Source organism: Oenanthe melanoleuca, chromosome 28 (assembly GCF_029582105.1).
Source record: "Oenanthe melanoleuca isolate GR-GAL-2019-014 chromosome 28, OMel1.0, whole genome shotgun sequence".
NCBI lineage: Eukaryota > Metazoa > Chordata > Aves > Passeriformes > Muscicapidae > Oenanthe > Oenanthe melanoleuca.
Genome location: NC_079361.1, coordinates 1,687,911 through 1,706,569, shown reverse-complemented (window position 1 = coordinate 1,706,569; position 18,659 = coordinate 1,687,911). Strand labels below are relative to the sequence as shown.

Here is an 18,659-nt window from a genome sequence, read left to right as displayed (position 1 = left end):
GGGGTTAGGGACTTCCACTGCTCTCCTGCCAGTTCAGGAAAATCCACATGGTATAGGGAGGTATCCCCCAGAACACATGCTCCTCCCAGTTTTACATGGAATTCAAGTTTAAGCTTTGTTTGAAATCAGGGCTCTTCTACTCCCAACTCCTTCCTTTCACCAAGGAAATGGATGGCCAGGCTCAGTCCTTCCCCTCCCCAAAATAAAAAGGGCTTTGCCATCTACACAGTAGATGAACAAAAGGCTGTGACTTAGGAAGTGACAGGGGACCTTCAAAGACATGGCAGAAAAATGCAACAAGGGATGAATCTTGGGAAGGCAATTCAGTGTTTGTCATAGGGTATCATAAGTGGGTTTAGGGCTCTAGGATGGCCTGGGCTCTCTAAATGAAAAGGGCAGAAGGAAACAACATGGTAATGGTTTGCAACAAGGTTTTTTTAAATACTTCATTGGCTTTATAGAAAAATGCAGCCAAGTCCTTTGCAAAACAGATACTGGAACAACCCAAGCCCCTCAGGGTGGTAAGCACTGAGAACAAAAGCCCTCTCTGGTGAGAGATCAGCTGCAGAACCTACTTTTTCTGGTTCACAACATTCCCAGAGTAGCTAAAGACCACAATTTCCACATAGGAGTGAGTCAGAAGCAAAGTCTGCACCTAAAGGGATTCCCATCCTCTCCCATCTGAGCTTTTCCCACCCAGGTTCTTGTGCCTTTACAGGTGCTCATGAGGCACCTCCATAACCTGCCCCAAAGAAATTCATTCTGCTACATAAAGACCCTGTAAAATAAAACTTTTAGAGCCAGATCACCAGCTCAGAACTTGGCTGTGCAACACTCTGCAGGTTTGCCACACTGTAAATCTGTGGGAATCTCTGGAACCCCACAGAATTTACAGAAGCACTTTATTTACAAGTAAAGGCACATCAATCCACATTAGAGCAGGATGTCTCTGATCTCACCCACAGTTATCCAGCACCCCAGTGCCTGCAGGGCCTGGCAGGAAGTGCTTGGAAAACTCAGCAGTGTGTGTTTAGTGCTGCCCCAAGGCAGGAGCAGCTGTGCACAGGGGAGGCTGTTACCTGAGGTAGCCAAAGCCAGAGGCTTGTTTCCAGCAGCATTGCTTATGCCATTATGAGAACTAGCACCAATCTGCTTTTCAAGTGTTGATGAGTCTCTGCTCTGGTGAACTGGGCTGGGTGTGCTTCTCTGGGGAGAGAAACAGGCATTTCAGGACATCAGAAATCTACAGCTTCAATCAAATTCACATGCATTAGTACATCTGTCTAGGGAAGTGACTCTACTTCCTATATACCCTAGATTCAGCTTGTTTTGAGAAAATCATGGGTCAGCATGTTATGGGCCAAAAATGTGATTAATTATACTGCAGTAGTATCTCACACTCAGCAGACACCATGCAGAGAGGGAGGCTGATCATCACAGGGGAGTCAGACTCAGCCAGGCTCTGAATTCCAGCTGTGCCAGGAGCAGGAATGGCTCAGCCTGCTGCTGCAGCAGGGAGGACACTGATGGCTGTACCATGTCCCCAGGCCTGTGCTCACAAAGCTCCCCAAAACAACCCCAAAGGGAGCATGAAGTGATCAGGCCATGCTCTCTGGGACATTCTCTGAGGATGTTCTCCTAAAACATGGAAAACACCTGTGAAATGGCAGCCTGAAGAAACAGGGAGGTGCCATCCAGGGCTGGCATTGCCCTAAGGACACCCAGAGCTGGGCAGACTCTGGTCTTCAGCTGGAAAAATGCAATGGGTTAAATACTGTGAACCAACTCCAGCTTTCCCAATAAAGGATTGAGAGACAAGCCATGGATGGATTCTAACTCACAGCTCTCAGGAAAAGCAGCAAAAGCCTCTCAGTTCTCTGCTGCAGCACTTCTGTGACAAACTGGTGTGAGAAACTGGAGCGGGCCTGTCTGAGCTCCTCCTCCACTCAGAAAGGTGAGGACTTGTCACATCTCAAAAAGAGATGGCCCCAGAAGCTCTCTGCTAGAGAGCAGTCACTCACATGGAGTGTCACAGCCCCAGGGGGCTGTTCAAGCTCACTGTGAGGAACACAGGCAGCTTTGGGGTGACTGAGACAGAAGAATTCTCTCCCAGGTTCCTGCAGGAAGCAGGGCTAGGAACAAATTGACCCATGCAATTCTCTGCTTCCACTGCCACAAACTCTCAGGCTTTTCAGCCAGACTCACATTCCAGAGCAGGCTGTCCTGAGGCATTTCCTTCACTCTCCTTCCTGGCTGAACCCCCCCTCCACCCCACAGAGAAAGGAGAGGAAAAATCTCCAGGATCCAAGAGGATGCATCCCCCAGGGAGAAAACCTCCAGGATGAGCAGCCCATGGAGGATCCTGGGGCACAGCACCCCACTCCTGCCCACTGGGATGTTAGGTAGGGATGGGAAGTGTTGCAATCCCTTACTCACCACCTTCTCAACACGGCTAGGTAGCACTACGCTGGCCAGAGGGATACTAACAGGGAGTTTATTGGGCTGCACTGTGCTCAGAGGAATGCTGATAGGGAGGCTGGTGATAGTTTCTCCATTACTCACAGAGGTTCTCTCTCTCAAAACCTGCAAAAATCAAAAGAGAAAGCAAAATTCTCACACAGGATATTGAAAAGGTTTTTTAAGTAGTGATAAGCTGCTTGGTTCTATATGTCTGTCATTCCCCCACTCCTGTTTTTTAAGGAATTACAGGGCTAGGAGCAATGACTGTGCATCACACAGGGCAGCTTGGTTACCAGCACCAGGCTCCTGGGACAGCAACACCCCACAGAACAGAAATGTGCAAATTAAAGCCACTGCTGGCCCCAAGCATCAGGAAAAGGAAGCCTTAGGCAAGCTCATTTCCCTGTGTTTTGGTTAGAGCTCTGTGAAAAGCACTCAGATGTCAGATTTTTTATCTTGAGGCCTCTGTAGCAGCCAGATGCATTTCCATGGCAACCTGCTACTGCAGGGCACCTGCTGCTCTGTGAGCCCCAATATGCTCCATGGCTGCACCAATTACATGGACCATATTTTCTACTCCATTTTTATAACTATGAAAGAGCCTCCTTTCCCAGTTCATGCAGATCTAACAGCAGTTCCTGGTGCTCAGAGAGGAGCACATCTTTCTCTCCCTCTGACCAGCTCTGATTTATTGCATCACACCCACTGTATTTTGTGTCATTTCCCATGCCAAGTTGACCACAGACCATTCCTGCATTCCCCAGTGTGGCCACCCTGCCCTTTGCTGCCCCAAGGCAGCAGCAGATCCTTCACCTTCTCTCCTGCACTGGGTAAGGCTGTGGGGGAGGAGGGCCGAGTTTCCTGAGGACTCAGCTTTATTCCATTTGCAATTCCAGGGCTTGGATATGTAAGGCCATTCTCTTTGACATGCTCAGCTCTGGAAGAGAGATGTACAATTGTCAGACACAAAAGCCAGTGACAAGGAATTCCTGTACCACACTCCAGCCCTGTCCCACCTCATTTACACACATGAGCAGTTCTACACCCAGGTACTCTCCCCTCCAAGGAGCACTTGGCTTCTCATCACCCTTTACCTCCAGCAAGGACCCTTCCTCCTCCCCAGCCCTTCCATCATTAAAGCAACTCCAGGATTAAGCCCAGTCTGCTGCACCAAACAGGCACTACCTGGTGTGAAGAAATGTGGTGTGCAGAAATGTGGTGTGCACCACTACCTGCTATGCAGAAATCTGCAGGAGACTCAGCCCAGAGCAGGGTCATTGTCTCCATCCACCTTGCCTCAAAACATTCCTCAAAATCACTCTTTTGCCACAAAATAACTCTCAAAAAAAAAAAAAAAAAAAATCATGATTTTGCCACAAAATGTTCCTCAAAAAAAAAAAAATTAGTCTTTTGCCACAAAGTATCCCTTTAAATCACTTTTTTCCTCTCTCTCTTCCAGGAGGAATCAGCCCACTGTCCCACCTTTTTTACCCCATTAGCTCTCACTCCTCGCTTTTGTGAAACAAAACTTTTTAAAGCAGATAAACCCCCACTTTGAAAATATCTTTGCACCCTCTAACTCCCAGTGCTATTGACACCAGCCCCCCTGCCCACCCCTCACCTGTGTATCTCACTGCCTGTTGCCCTCCCATTGACTCCGTGGTCCTGGTTCAAGTGTCTGCGCAGGGCGATTTTGGCAGGGGAGAACCTGGTGTAATCAGGGAGGGACAGGCTGGCCACCTTGTCTGCCTTCTGCCTGCTGCTGTGGCTGGGGGTGCAGGGCACAATGTCCTGCTCCAGGTGGGAGTTGGGGTACTGGGGGGTGTTCTGCTTGGAGGAGGGCCGGCTGAAGGCGTGCTGCAGCTCGTAGGGGGTGGCGTGGCCGTTGATGGACAGCTCGGGGCTCATGCCATTGATGTGGGGCATGGGGAACTTGGAGCACTCCAGCTCCAGCTGGAACCTGCCCTGCTCAGCCTCAGGGTCACGGCTCAGGTGGCTTTTGCTGTGCAGCTGCACTGGCAGGGGCTCCTCTGAGGGTGTGTAGGACTTGAGCTGCAGCAGCTCCTGCTGCCGCTGACTCTTCTCAAGTTCCACGATGCTGATCTTTAAATGAAGAGGAAAACAAAAATTAAACACTACACTTAACAGTTCTATCACATTATGGAGTTTTGCTTCCAAATTCTTCTTTAAATAAAGACCACATTTAACAGTTCTATCACATTATGAAGTTTTGCTCACAAATTCTTCTAAGTAAAAGTGTCCCTGCTTCTGGGAACAATGCAAAATGAGGACACAAAGTTTGAGAAAAAAATTTCTGCTCTAAGCTTAAGACCAAAAGGTCTAGGTGAGGAAAATGGATCCAAGAACCTGAGAAAGAACATTTCAGATGTTCAAAGCAAAAGGAAGATATCTCCAGTTCACAGAGAGTGGGGAGTAACTCAGTACTGCACAGTCACTCCATGCCAAGGCATCCAGCACAAGGCTGGAATAGCCACTACCACAGGGAAAGAAAAGCTCTTCACACAAAGGAGTTTAATTTCTTGTCACTATAAGAAATATCACTCTGGGGGAAATGATTTCCACACTGTCCCAGGAAGTGTCCAAGGCCAGGTTGGACAGGGCTTGGAGCAGCCTGGGATGGTGGAAGGAGTCTGTGCCATGGCAGGGTTGGAATGAGATGAGCTTTAAGGTCCCTTCCAACCCAAACCATTCTGGGATTCTTTGATTCCTGAACTGAAATGTGAAAGCACACATGAAAATCATCAGCTTGTGATTTTTAATTATATGTAATGATAAACCATGATTCCTCCTTTCACAGCATCCCCAAGGAATCAGGTCATGGTACCTACTGCCTTTACAAGTTAACCACATCCCTATTTACTAATACCCCCTAATAGAAAGCTCAATCTCTGTGGGAATAAAAAAAGAATTTTAAAAAAAGCAGCACCTGGTTCATCCTTTCCCATCATATTTAGTGTAAGGCCCATTGCTTAAGAGCTACCCTAAACTGGTGACTCTGCATTTGTTTCTTGCTCTCTACCTGCAGTTCCAAACAGTGCTTTTGCTTCTCAGAAATCTGATTCTTCAAGGCCTGCTTCTCTTTCAGCAAATTCTCCAGTGACAGTGTTGACCAATCCAGCTTCAGTTCTTCACAGCGAGCCTTCAGCTGCAGGGACACACAGGGACAGGGACACACAGGGGACAGGGACACACAGGGGACAGGGACACACAGGTCAAAGCACAGCTCTCACCCCTGCACACCACCTGGGCTCCCAGCTGCAAGCAGGAACTTTGCCCTGAATGTGCAAGAGCCCCTTAGCCCATTGAAAAGTTCTCCCAGTTTGGTGCTGGGGAGTGTGGCAGGAGGTGGCCTGGCTCTTTCTAAAACAGTGTTATCACCCACCCTCACTGCTCCCACACCCAGATATTCCCCTCATCTACCTCCTGAGGGGGCTCAGCCTGGAGAAAAGGAGGCTCAGGGGCCCTTGTGGCTCTGCACAACTCCCTGACAGGAGGGGACAGCCGGGGGGTCGGGCTGTGCTCCAGGAACAGGGACAGGAGGAGAGGGAACAGCCTCAGGCTGGGCCAGGGGAGGTTTGGGTTGGATATTGGGAGAAATTCCTCACTGCAAGGGTGCTCAGGCATTGGCACAGCTGCCAGGGCAGGGGTGGAGTCCCCAGCCCTGGAAGTGTTCAGACAAGTGGGTGTGACATGTGAGGACCTGGGGTTTTGGTGACCATGGGGGTGCTGCTGGTTGATGGTTGGACTCAATGATCTTAGAGATCTTTTCCCACATTAACAGCTCCATTATTCTCAAGGTTTGAGTTCCCAAGATGAGCACCACAGGAGTTATTGCCAGAGCAAGTACCGCACAAAATCCTTGATCCAGACCCAGTGACACCCAGAGCTGCTTGGGGACACATCTGAGGCCAGAGCCAACTGCCTCCTCAGGATTTGCTTTGGGGTAAATCAGAGGTAAAAAAAGGACTCCCTGCAGGTTTCCCCCCATCATCCCTCTGTTTCCAAGGGCCTTGGGTGATGTTCCAGCCCCCAGCTCATGCCCTGTCCTCAGCCCAAGGGCAGCACCCCCTGTTCCCAGCCCAGGGGCTGGACCCACCAGCTGCAAGCTCTGGTTCCTGAGTTCACTGTTGTCCTTCTCCAGCTGTTTAGTCTGTTCTTTCAGCTGCTGGTTGTGAGCAGAGATTTCCTTCTGAGCCTGGATCAGGTCATTGTACGTCAGAGCTTTGACTCCCAGCTAAAAGGTGAAGGGTGAGATCAGTCAATAAGTCAATCACCCTCATTCCTGATGATTGTCCCATTCCTAAATAACACTGAAGAGATCTGTAGAACTCTGCAGCTCTCAGGACCTCCCCCTGCAATCTCCAAGGCACTCTGTGGCTGCTAGGGGATAACAAGGAAGGACTCAAGGACCTGGGAGCTGCTATTCCACCCCTTCAATGTAAAACTGGCATTAGCTTTGCCAGCCAACAGGACTGGAGAGCAGTCTGGAGAGCCCCCACATTTCCTCCTGTGCTTGGATGGCAGCACAGAGTTTGTTTGAGCAGCAGAGGAAGAATCCTTCATCAAGCACACAGCTGTGGGCTGTCCCCTTCCTTGGGCACCAGGCACACAAAAATTCCAACAGCAAACACAAAACCAGAGAGTGACACAGACTGAGCCTGAGCTGCTGCAAATCAGAGGCTGAAGACCTGAACCTGCTCTGCTCTTACTTGGCTTGACCAGAAATGTTTGCATGCAGCTGCCCAGGGCCATCCCCCCACACACAGGTACCTCATCGAGCTTCTGCTGGAACAGGCGCTTGATTTCCTCTTTCTGGGCCTGGCAGTGGCTGAATAACTGCTGGGCTGTCCCCAGCAGCTGAGCATTCTTCTCCTGGAAGAGGGAACAGAGACAAAACACACTTTTAGCACCAGCTGCAGCATAGGCCACCTCCAGGAGATGTTTGTGGAGCATTTTAGTGAACATGGATGCAGGAGAGCTCATCCAGCCCTGCCCCAGACTCCTGAGAGCCTGGATTTGTTGGGGTGTGATACTGGGGGAGTTAAGGCAGCTGAAAAGAGCTTTTAAGTAGGTTTTTCCTCTTGTATGGTAAAATACAATCAAGGCAGCCTTAAAAACTCATTTTTATCCTCCTAGTGCATCGTGGAGCAATAATCACATCCCACAGAGCAGAAATAGAACTGGAAAAGATTATCTGCATGAAATCTGCTCCCAAAGTGGGAACTGGCTCTAAATCCCCAGAGCCCCAGTTCAGAGGTTCCCTGTCCAGTACTCATGGAACAGATGCAGCAAATGAAAATACCCTGTGGGGGAGGCAGGAGGAAAGTCCTAAATAAGCCAAACCAGTTTTCCTACCTGTGGCACCATTATTTCAGCAGGTCACCTGTGCCACTCACAGCACATTCCCTAGAATATTCCTTAACCAGCCCCTGCTCCCTCCATCTGTGCTCATGCACAGCAAAGGGCAGGACAGGACAGGCTGAAGAGCCTCCTTTACCCAGCCCCAAGTGTAGGATTAGTGCAGCAAGGACAGGGAGCTTTGGGATTATCCTGTTCCCCACCCTGTGCTGCTGAGGCCAAGCAGGGATTGCACAGACTGAGCCACTGCTCCAGGAGAAGTGGGGAATGAGGGCAAAAAGCACCTTGATAATTCCAGGACTCCATGACTGATCTTGAGGGAAGCAGCAGTGCTGGAAATTCCCCACGTGCAGGAAACACAGACTTAGGGAATGCAGTCCCTGCAATGCTAAAGGGGCTGCTCTGGGGGATGCTGAAAAATCATTTGTGTTTTCAACACAAGGCATTTCATTCAGCCTTCCCAGGCACTGCAGGGACTGACAGCTCCATCTAAGGGCACTCTGGGAAGCAGCACCTGATTTCAAAATCATTATTACAGAGAGATTTTCATTGGGCTTGAAAACCTTCCTGTAAGAGGGAGTTACTGAACAGACCATACCCAGCCCCTCACCCAGCTGAGTTCTGCCTCTGTGAGGTTTAATTTGCCATGTAACACTCCATAAAAAATATTTTCATACTGAATTCCTTATTTTAAAAGTGTGGAGCAGCTGTTGGACACCAGCACCAAGTGATGGCTTTTCCACACTCCTGATTCAGTCTCTGTGCAGGGCACAACCCCTGCACCATCATTTCATTTGTGCAGGAGACAAGCTCACTTCATGCTGACTTTCCTGACAAGTGCAGAGCAAGCAGAAAAATCTGCTGCTTAAGGAAAATGACTGAAGTTCTAAGTGCTGATTGACTGTGAAAGAAAATGGAAATAACCACAGAAAAAGAGGTTTCCATGAACACCAGACCAGCATCACCCCTGGTCACTTCTCACTAAGGAATGGGGTGGCAGAAGTTAATCTCTCTCCTCTGGAGAGTTCCCAATATGAAAAACACAACAGAAAAGCCCCATGGCTTCTTTCTGACACTCTCACAAAGACCACAGAGTGAAGGAAAGCTTCCACAGGGAAAGCCAAAAGCTGCACCTGGACAGAATTCCAGACTGGTTTGGGTTGGGAGGGACCATAAATCCCATCCAGTGCCACCCCTGCCATGGCAGGGACACCTCCCACTGTCCCAGGCTGCTCCAGCCCCAATGTCCAGCCTGGCCTGGGACACTGCCAGGGATCCAGGGGCAGCCACAGCTGCTCTGGGCACCCTGTGCCAGGGCTCCCCACCCTCCCAGGGAACAATTCCTGCCCAATATCCCATCCAGCCCTGCCCTCTGCCAGTGGCAGCCATTCCCTGGGTCCTGTCCCTCCATCCCTTGTCCCCAGTCCCTCTCCAGCTCTCCTGGAGCCCCTTTAGGCACTGTAAGGTTTTATCTGGAAGTTCAAGTTTATTTCTGAGCATTATGGGGAAAGGCTCCTCCATAGAAGCAGCAGGAACAGACTCTCATCAGGGCCAATTCCTATAGCAATGAAATCACTCATAATTGAGACAAGCAAGACAAGAAAGTGCTCAGGCAGGAGATCTCCTCCCTCTGCTGGTGGCTCCATGGCAGGAACATCCCACTGCACAGCTCCAGGACTCTCCTTGCCTTTCCATGTTTTCCAGTCCATGATCTGGGACATTTACACTTTGCCCATCAGTGCAGTCCAACACATTCTGATTATCAATACCAAGGATGCCCTGCTAAATTCCCATAACTGCTGATGACAGTTTGGGTTTCTTAATCCCTGTGAACTGTGGTTCATAGAATCCTGGAATTGGTTTGGGTTGGTTTGGGAGGGACCTGTCTCTGGAAGTGTCCAAGCCAGGTTGGAAAGGGCTGGGAGCATCCTGGGACAGTGAAGGTGTCCCTGCCATGGCAGGGGTGGCACTGGATGGTCTCTAAGGTCTCTTCCAAGCCAAACCATCCTGGCATTCTGTGATTCTAAATCAGCATTGTCAGCTGGGGGCACAGAGGGAACAGGGGAGGTGCAGCTCTCTCCTTGTGCAGATTTAAGCACACAAAAAGTGAGTTTGCAACAAAATCCCCTGGCAGTTGTTCAGCCTAAGCAGAACTGGTCAATCTGCACACAATTCCCATCTCCAGCACTCTTCCCCACATCCAAGGAACTTCAGAGTCTGGTAATTTTGTTTAGAAATGTTAAAAAGTGAGACCCACCTTTTCCTGCTCCAGCAACTGTTGCAGACTTGCTTTGTACTGAGGAGTTTTCATGTATGCCATGAACTGCATGTACTGGATCTTAAATGAGTCTGCAAAAGAAATCAGATGAGGAATTTCAGCAGAGGGCAAATGCCATGTCCCTGTTTACCCCCATTTCCCCCCTGGCCACCTCTCCTCACTTGTCTCTCCCTTGCTTTTGATTTGGACTCTAAATCAGACTAAGCCATTGAGGATGGATTTAAGAACATGCTGAAAATCCCTCTGCTGGCACAAAAGGAACTCTTGGATCCATCAGATCCAATGGAAGCCATGACAACAGATCCCAAGAGGCAGAGGAAGGTGCTGGGGGTGTGTTTGCACGAGCAAAGAGGAGCTGAGTGCTTTTAGTGCTCTGTAAGCAGAAACAAGGAAATAAATGAGCTGCAGGAGCCCAGAGCAGCCCTGAGTTCAGAGCACTCACCCAGCACCAACACAGAGCCTGCTCCTCCTCCCTCCACACACATGAGCAGTTCTACACCCAGGTACTCTCCCCTCCAAGGAGCACTTGGCTTCTCATCACCCTTTACCTCCAGCAAGGACCCTTCCTCCTCCCCAGCCCTTCCATCATTAAAGCAACTCCAGGATCAAGCCCAGTCTGCTGCACCAAACAGGCACTACCTGGTGTGCAGAAATGTGATGTGCAGAAATGTGATGTGCAGAAATGTGGTGTGCAGAAATGTGGTGTGCACCACTACCTGCTGTGCAGAAACCTGAAGGAGACTCAGCCCAGACCAGGGTCATTGTCCCCATCCACCCTGCCTCAAAACATTCCTCAAAATCACTCTTGCCTCAAAACATCCCTCAAAAAATCACTATTTGCCACAAAATATCCCTTTGAATCACTTTTTTTTTGTCTCTCTTTCTCTTCAACAAGGAATCAGCCATAAGTGACACAACAGCAGGAGAGCAGGAGTTAAGGACATCACTGAAGCCCTGGGTCCTCACACAGACAGGACCATTCTGCCACATTGCCAGAGCATCCTGCACTGGCTCATGTCTAAAGCCAAAAGCCAGAAACAGGTGGGAGGGGACAGGCAGCAGCAGATTTTAAAAAGCCCCTCCAGGTTTTCCCTTAAATCACCTCTTGCACAAGAAGTGCATTTCCAACCACACCTTGGTGACCTCAGACTCTCAGACAGAACCTCATTTATCTGCTCTGGGTTGAGCAGAATAAATGGAGTGGTGTTACCCAGGATTAAGAGAATGGTTTCATTTCAAATAAAGCTAGCCCTGACTATTCCTGCTAATCCAGGCTTGCTGCCTGCTGTGCCAAAGGAGAGCTGAAACGACACCAGAGAACAAATGCAGAGTAAAACACCAACTTCAGCAGGAGGGGGACCTTGTGGTGATGGCAAAGGATGTGGGGCAGGCAGGGGAAGGTGGGGAGGAGACAATCCTTCTCCTGGCCCATGCAGAACCCCAGAGGGGAGGTGGGCAGCCCCAGGGCAGCCTTACCTAGCAGCTTCTGTAGTGCAGGGGGGGTGGGTGTGACCAGGAGCTGGTTGGACGAATGCCTTTGCACTTTAGGAGGTAGTTGGTAATATGGGCTATGAGGTGACTTGTAGGCATCTGGAGAGACACAAACACAACTCAGCTCAGCACTCAGTGTCTGGGACAAGGACAGGAGCTTCACCACTGAAAACATGGTATTTGTCATGAGATCCAGCAGCTCAGTCCAGCAGCACATGGCTCCAAACTCCTTGGAAGGGTCTGTGATCCATCCCAGGAGCAGCAGCTGGCAGGAGGCAGCAGCTCCAGCTCAGCCCCAGCTCCTGGATGAGCACCCACAGACAGATCCCACCCCCAGCCCCATCAATTCATTAATCACCATCAATCACACCCCCATAGCATCAATACATTAATGCCATCACCATTAACACATTCATCACCACCAATAGGTGAATCCCACCCACATCCCCATTAACACATCCATCACCATCTACCCCACCATCACCATCTATCCCATCACCATCACCATCTACCCCACCACCATCACTTCAAGGGCAGCTTTGCTCTGGTGCCAACAGGGCAGTTACACACAAAACCAAACTCAACCTGGCAATAAAGGAAAAATGAGCACATCCAGAGCTTCAGAGAATCATCCAGGCTCTTCCAGCAGCCCTGCACTCACCCTGAGGAGAGGATGAAGATGTCTGGGAGACAGTCTGAGCATGCAGAAGTTCTAGTGCAGTTTGGTTCTTCTTGGTCTTGCGTTCAGTACTTGCTGTGTTCATTTTCTTGGGGCGCCCTCGTTTCCTCCCTGCCATTTTCCTGCCTTTCTTACTCAGCTTTTTCTTCCTGGCCTTGGAGGGAGATGGCTTTTTAACAGAATTTGCTGCAGCTTTTTCATCTTCAGCACCAGAATCCTGAGGGATTTTGAAAAACTTTGGTCATTTCTACCTCCATATGCAGCATTCCTTTTCAGCAAACATTAACAATGGTGTTTAACTTTCTGAAAGGAAACTGATGCATTGCAGTTCCATAACTGGCCAGGGAAGTGGACTTGCTTGGGATAAGAGCTGTGCCCAAGGGGTTGAGCTCATTCTCTTCTAGAATTATTCATTAAAGAAAATGCTGAGGGAGGGGAACTTCAGGCAGGGTTAGATGGGATATTGGGCAGGAATTGTTCCCTGGGAGGGTGGGGAGCCCTGGCACAGGGTGCCCAGAGCAGCTGTGGCTGCCCCTGGATCCCTGGCAGTGTCCCAGGCCAGGCTGGACATTGGGGCTGGAGCAGCCTGGGACAGTGGGAGGTGTCCCTGCCATGGCTGGGGTGGCACTGGATGGGATTTAGGTCCCTTCCAGCCAAACTGTCCTGTGATTCTGTTCAATCTGTACCTCCTGCCTAAGAAAAGCTGATTATTCATCCTTCCCTGACTACATTCTTCAACTGAATTTCACTCAAAACTCAGAGTACAACCAATACTTTATATTTTTGGGCATGAACAGGCACTGCATCTCTCACAGCATTACCCAAGAAAGGAAATGAGTCTTTGCAGCAGAGACTCAGCACGTTCTGAGCTCCATTCAGTGGCTGTGACTCAGGGACAGCTCTGCAAACTCCTGCTGGATGCAAGCGAGGGTGGACAACCAACTATTCATCCTGCAACACCTTTTTTTTTTTTTTTTTTTTTTTTTTTTTTTTTCCAGAATTAGTCGTGCAGCTCCCAAGTGCAGCTTTTATTAACTCACTCCAACATATTTTTGGGCACAGCAGTTTGTGTGCTTTTTTTGTGCAGCCTTCCCACAGAGCCAGGCTGCTCCTGACTCAGAGGCTGAGCTCATGCACAGCCAGGCAGGCCAGGGTGCACAGAAATGCAGGATGCTCACCTTGTTTTCTTGGATCTTCGTTGGGGTCGTTGTGTTACTCTTGTTTTCTCTTTGTTGACGACGTCTAGCTGCCTCTTGTTCCTCCTGGGGAGAAGGGATGGGAGATTTGCTCATGGATTCAGCACTTTTTAATACAGATCACCTTGTTTCCCAGCTGAGCTTTCCACAAGAAAAAGGAACAAACTTCTCCTTGGTGAGAACAAGTCCTTTTCCACTTCCAGGGGGGATTAAATCTCAACCTCTTCTCATATTCTCCCCTCCTAGCCCCACATTGCTGGATCAGGTTTCATTTGGACTTTTTATAATTATTATTATCGTTATACATTTCAATAGCTTCTCCACATCCCCAATATTTTATGGTGACACCTTAAAAATCTTCCATGACTGGAAATAGCAAAGCCATTAATCATCATCTAATTCAACTCCAGCCAAGTTTATTGAGGTGACTAATACAAAACAAAAGCAGCAACTTTTCATTTGATTTTCTCCCAAGCTGACAGGAAATTTCCTTGTTCAGAGAAAATCTCTTCTTCTCTCAGAATAATTTTCTTTCATACAGGAAATTTCCAAGAGTTCAGTCAAAGCCTTTCCTGCACCTTCCAGGTGAGGTTTAATCTGCATAAGACTTCTGGCAATTCCAACACTCCTTTAATTTAAGCACATTATCAACCAAACCAGTGGCAGGTTTAAGTGTGAAAAGCAGGGAAGGTCAGAACTACCCTGACCTTTTTTTTTTTTTTTTCTCTAAGAAGTCATTTTTGTTCCAAACTTGAGTGGAGCAATCTGAAATAATTCCCTTTCAGAGCCCCCATGTGTCTGTTCCTACAGAGCCAGTCAGCCTGAGGATGAACATTCACCTGAAGTTTTAAATTAAGTGGCCTCACTTAATTCTCTTCCTGGGAATCCATTGATTATTTCAGGTTAACAGAGCCCTGCACAGTCCCAAAAATCCTCTGGCATTTTAATTCCACGTGTAACAGCCCAGACTGCAGCAAATGACAACTCACTCTGTGCCTCCAATGGCACCTCCCAAAAGGAACATTTCAGAGCATTGCTCAGCTTCATTTCAGGAGCTGAGCACTGGGACAGATTCAAACCATCATTCCCTTCTTTAATTCCAGTTCTTTAATGAAGAAATAGCTCATTACAGACCTCCAGTGCAAGGTAAAAGCACCTTGGGGCTGCCCCATTAATTCTCTATTAGAAATCCCTTGGACATGATTGAATTAGTGCTTGATGGCATCTGAGACATCCCTTCAATTAGCTCCATGTTCTTTGCCTACCAAGAAAATTTGATTTCCTATCAATTCTGTCCACCTGTGATTAAATTCCTCACAGTGGCTGCTCCCTTAGTTCGAGTTTTCTACAGAAAAATGATTGGAACTTACCCTGAGTTTTGGATTTTTGAGACTAGAAAAATAGTTTTCAAGCTGCAAATAGAAAGAGAAGACAGTCATCCTCAAAGCCATGACAGATGAACACAGAAGAATAAAATATTAGCTTAAAACAAGTGCAGAACTGCAGAAATTCTGACTGCTTTGCTTCTGATAAGCTACATCAAGAACCATTTACATTTATTCTTTTCAGCCAGCCAGCCTGTTGTGTAACAGGGCATAATCCAACCTCTACAAGGTTTTATCATCCCCACCACTGCCTGGCCTTGTTTTAAAGCTTTGTGTCACATATCTCCCCTCAGCAGAGAGTGATTTTCAATGAAGTTATTTCCACTGAAGCTGCTGCAGCTCCTACTCCACCATTTATCTGCACTCTGGTACATTCCTGAACAAAAGCTTTATTAGAGGAGAGCAGAGTAAGGAAAACAGCCTTACAATCACACTGCAAAAACCTTGGGGTGGGATAAATGATTTGTCCAGGAAATTTTTCATTTCCACAGGGTTTGTTGGGTATTATGGGGTTTTTTTTGTAGGGGGTTGGTGGGGTTTTGTTTGGGGGGGGCTGTTGTTGGGGTTTTTGGTTTTTTGTTTTGTTTTCTGTAATAAAAAAACAAAACAGTGAATGCATCACCTTTGTTATGGAGCTTGGGCTGCTTCTACAGCAGCTGAGAACTTCACTAAAATTGAGATTTACTGGTTGAATATGACTGAATGAAATGGTTTGCACCACAGAGGAATCAAAGCCCCACTAAACCTTTCCTCTGTGAGGGAATTAGAGCAGGAGACCTCAATTCTGAGGAGCTGCAGAAGGAATTTTATCAGTGAATTTCTGCAGCTTCAGTAAATCAACACTGCCCTTCACCCCAGGTGTGAGGAACCCTGGAGCAGCCAGAGGGGGTTTCCACATTCTGGGGTGGCAAATCCACAAAAGGACATGAACACAAATGCAAAGCAGAAGGATCTGGAGCAGGGAAATGCTGCCCTGGAGCAGCCAGAGTGGATTTCCACTCTCAGGTGCATAATTCACAAAGGAACACAAACAGAAGGATAAAGCAGAAGGATCTGGAGCAGGGAAATGCTGCCCTGGAGCAGCCAGAGGGGGGTTTGCACACTCAGGTGTGTAAATCCACAAAGGGACATGAACACAAGTGTAAAGCAGAAGGATTTGGAGCAGGGCAGAGGGAGTGTCCACACAGGTGTGTAAATCCACAAAGGGACATGAACACAAAGTCCCAGGCAGAAGGATCTGGAGCTGGGCAGTGCTGGCCTGCAGCAGGGCAGGGGGGGTTTGTAGTGCACACTCAGGTGCACAATTCCCAAAGGAACACAAACACAAGTGCAAAGCAGATCTGCAGCTGGCAGTGCTGGCCTGCCCCCATGGTGGCTCCCAGTACTCACTATGGTTCTGTCAATCGTGTGCAGGTAGTAGGAGACTGGTTTCCCCGTCCAGGACACGGAGCCCTTCAGTGGTGACAGCTCCACAACCCTCATGATAGTGCCAATATCTGTGGGGGAGAGGCAGGTTAGGGGAAAGCTCAGCTGAGACACAGAAATCTGGTTTGCAGATCCTGCAGGAAAACACTGCTGGGAGTTGTGTGGAATTCCTTCCTCTCCTACGTGCACCCCACAGGAAGCAAACATGTGGGACATGAACCTTGCAGCCAGCCCAGAGTGAGCTCCTCACAGCAGAACTTGTCCCACACAGCTTTTCCAAGGAGCACCACATGTGTGTGACAGCCCTGAACAGCCCCACAATGTCCCAGCCCAGCTGCAGCTGCCCCATATTTGGACTGGGCACAAACATGTTTTGGGTTTGCTTTCTTGTCCAGATTTGTTTTGCTCTGCAGAATTAATAGCTATGGGATGTGCCTCCAGCATTCCCACAACCACTGAGTGAGTGGCAGGGCTGCAGGAGAAATTATGGCACGTTTCTAATTAAACACAAATAACCCAGAAGAGGCCAAAAGCAAGGTTTGGGATTCAGCAACCTCAACCACTATTTTAACCACATTTTAATACTTGTTTTCATTTGTCCCAACTCTTTCCACATTTCCACTTCTTCCTACAGATGGAACAACTAAGGACAAAAGTGGTATTGAGGGAACTGGTGCCTCCTTCTTAAAGCTTGATACTTTCCAGTGTTTTGTATAAATTATTTAAATATTCATACTCGAGATTGGAGCATTTGATAGACAGGTGAGACATGACTCAAATCATGCTCAGGCAGCAAAAAAAAGCCTTGATGAATAAAAGTATTATGAAAAACCTTGTGGGGCAGCACAAAGGCAGCAGAGCAGTGCCATTCCCTGTTCCATGTGCAGGATGCTGGCCATGGCATTCCCCTGCAAGTGCCACTTGCAACAGGCCCCTGGGACAAGCCCCACAAGCTCATTTGATGTTGGTATTTCCCAAACATAAAATGGTCTCAGAAAGGATTAAATCCTAAAATTTATTCACACAATTCTCCCTGTTAGTAGCATGCAAAGGTAATTTTTTTGATGGCTCTGGAAGTTTCCTACTGGTGGAAGCTGTTGGTTCTCCTCTTGCTAAGCCTCTCACTCATCCAAACCCCAATTAATCATCTCAATATAATTTTAACATCAGCATTTCTACTCAGCATTAAATAACAGCTGAGATCTGAAACTTCAGCATTCTAGAAACATTCCCAATGAATCCAGAGCTGGAATGGGATGGAGATTTGGCTCCACTGGCAGCTGTAGCCTGGGCTGTTCTGAGGAGCAAGAGCAGCTCAGTGTCCCAAATGCAGCAGGGAGAGAAGGGAATGGGAAGAATCCAGGAAAGAAAAGGCTTGAGAGGCCAAAGCCCTGTGTTTTAGTGGGCAGGTCTAATTGAAACCTCTCCAAGTGGATTCTTGGATTTCCTCAAGCTCTGGTGGGCTCTGCAAGAGGGGCCCAAGCTGCACTCAGGCTCTCTTTGCCTCATCAGCAAACTGACAGCCTGGTCCCAGCTCCCCCGAGGCTTGGGGAGTTCCAGGAGCACCATTCCACTGGTTTTCCCTTTTATTTTCAAGTCCATGTCTCCAAAATATTGGCAGTCCAGCACTCAAGGGTCGATAAGATTGCAAACCACCAGAGGCCCCAGAATAGAATTTCAAACAGGGAAGAAAAGTGCAGGTTTGGGTGCCTGATGTGTGGGACATCCACAAGAATTCCAGCTTAAAAATAACTCCCAAAGGCATAATTTACTTCATGGCAGTCCAAAAATTACTACTCTGCAAAAGCAGTTTAGGCCAAAATTAGACAGCACAGCTTGAGATCTGGAACTCAGTGAGTTGCTCCCCACGTTTGCACAGGGAGGGAATGAGGGGGATTTGATTTAGGGAAAATTTAGCACTGGAAACCGCAAATCCATGTGAAGCCCAGCCTGGACTGCTCTTTTGCTTGAGAAATTTTACAGAATAACCTGAACTGGAAGGGACCCACATAGAATGTCAGTCCAACTTCTGCACAGACACCCCAGCTTCAACCATGGAAGTCTGAAAAAGGTCAAAAGCAAAACCAACCACATGGAATGTCCCAAAACCTCCTTAAACTGCAGCTCACATCCTTGCAAAGGACAGCACTGCCAAACATCAGCCCTGGTGTGCTCAGAGCAGAAGGAAAACACGACCCTGTGCTGGCAAGAAACCAGTCCCAGGGCCTGGGTGTGTCTGGGAGAGGTTTGTTTGCTCAATGCACAGCACAGGAGATGTTCAGAGCTGAACATTTCACAGAATCCTGCAATGGTTTGGGCTGGGAGAGACCTTAAAGCTCATCCCAATCCACCTCTACCCTGGCAGG

The 18,659-nt window shown here is 48.4% G+C and overlaps 1 protein-coding gene across 11 annotated transcripts in view; it reads right to left on the bottom strand.

Annotated features, from left to right (window-relative positions):
* Window positions 1-18,659, bottom strand: part of DOT1L (DOT1 like histone lysine methyltransferase) — a 72,219-nt gene that overhangs the window by 11,673 nt on the left and 41,887 nt on the right. For all 11 annotated transcript variants that reach the window (XM_056512843.1, XM_056512834.1, XM_056512836.1 and 8 more), the window contains exons 11-23: window positions 16,258-16,364; window positions 14,854-14,895; window positions 13,466-13,549; window positions 12,270-12,504; window positions 11,594-11,707; window positions 10,097-10,188; window positions 7,252-7,353; window positions 6,578-6,715; window positions 5,501-5,626; window positions 4,082-4,563; window positions 3,274-3,397; window positions 2,437-2,583; window positions 1,080-1,206 (exon numbers count right to left, since the gene is read on the bottom strand). In XM_056512843.1, the coding sequence (XP_056368818.1) occupies window positions 1,080-1,206; window positions 2,437-2,583; window positions 3,274-3,397; window positions 4,082-4,563; window positions 5,501-5,626; window positions 6,578-6,715; window positions 7,252-7,353; window positions 10,097-10,188; window positions 11,594-11,707; window positions 12,270-12,504; window positions 13,466-13,549; window positions 14,854-14,895; window positions 16,258-16,364 (1,920 nt within the window). The remainder of the gene's footprint in view (window positions 1-1,079; window positions 1,207-2,436; window positions 2,584-3,273; window positions 3,398-4,081; window positions 4,564-5,500; window positions 5,627-6,577; window positions 6,716-7,251; window positions 7,354-10,096; window positions 10,189-11,593; window positions 11,708-12,269; window positions 12,505-13,465; window positions 13,550-14,853; window positions 14,896-16,257; window positions 16,365-18,659) is intronic.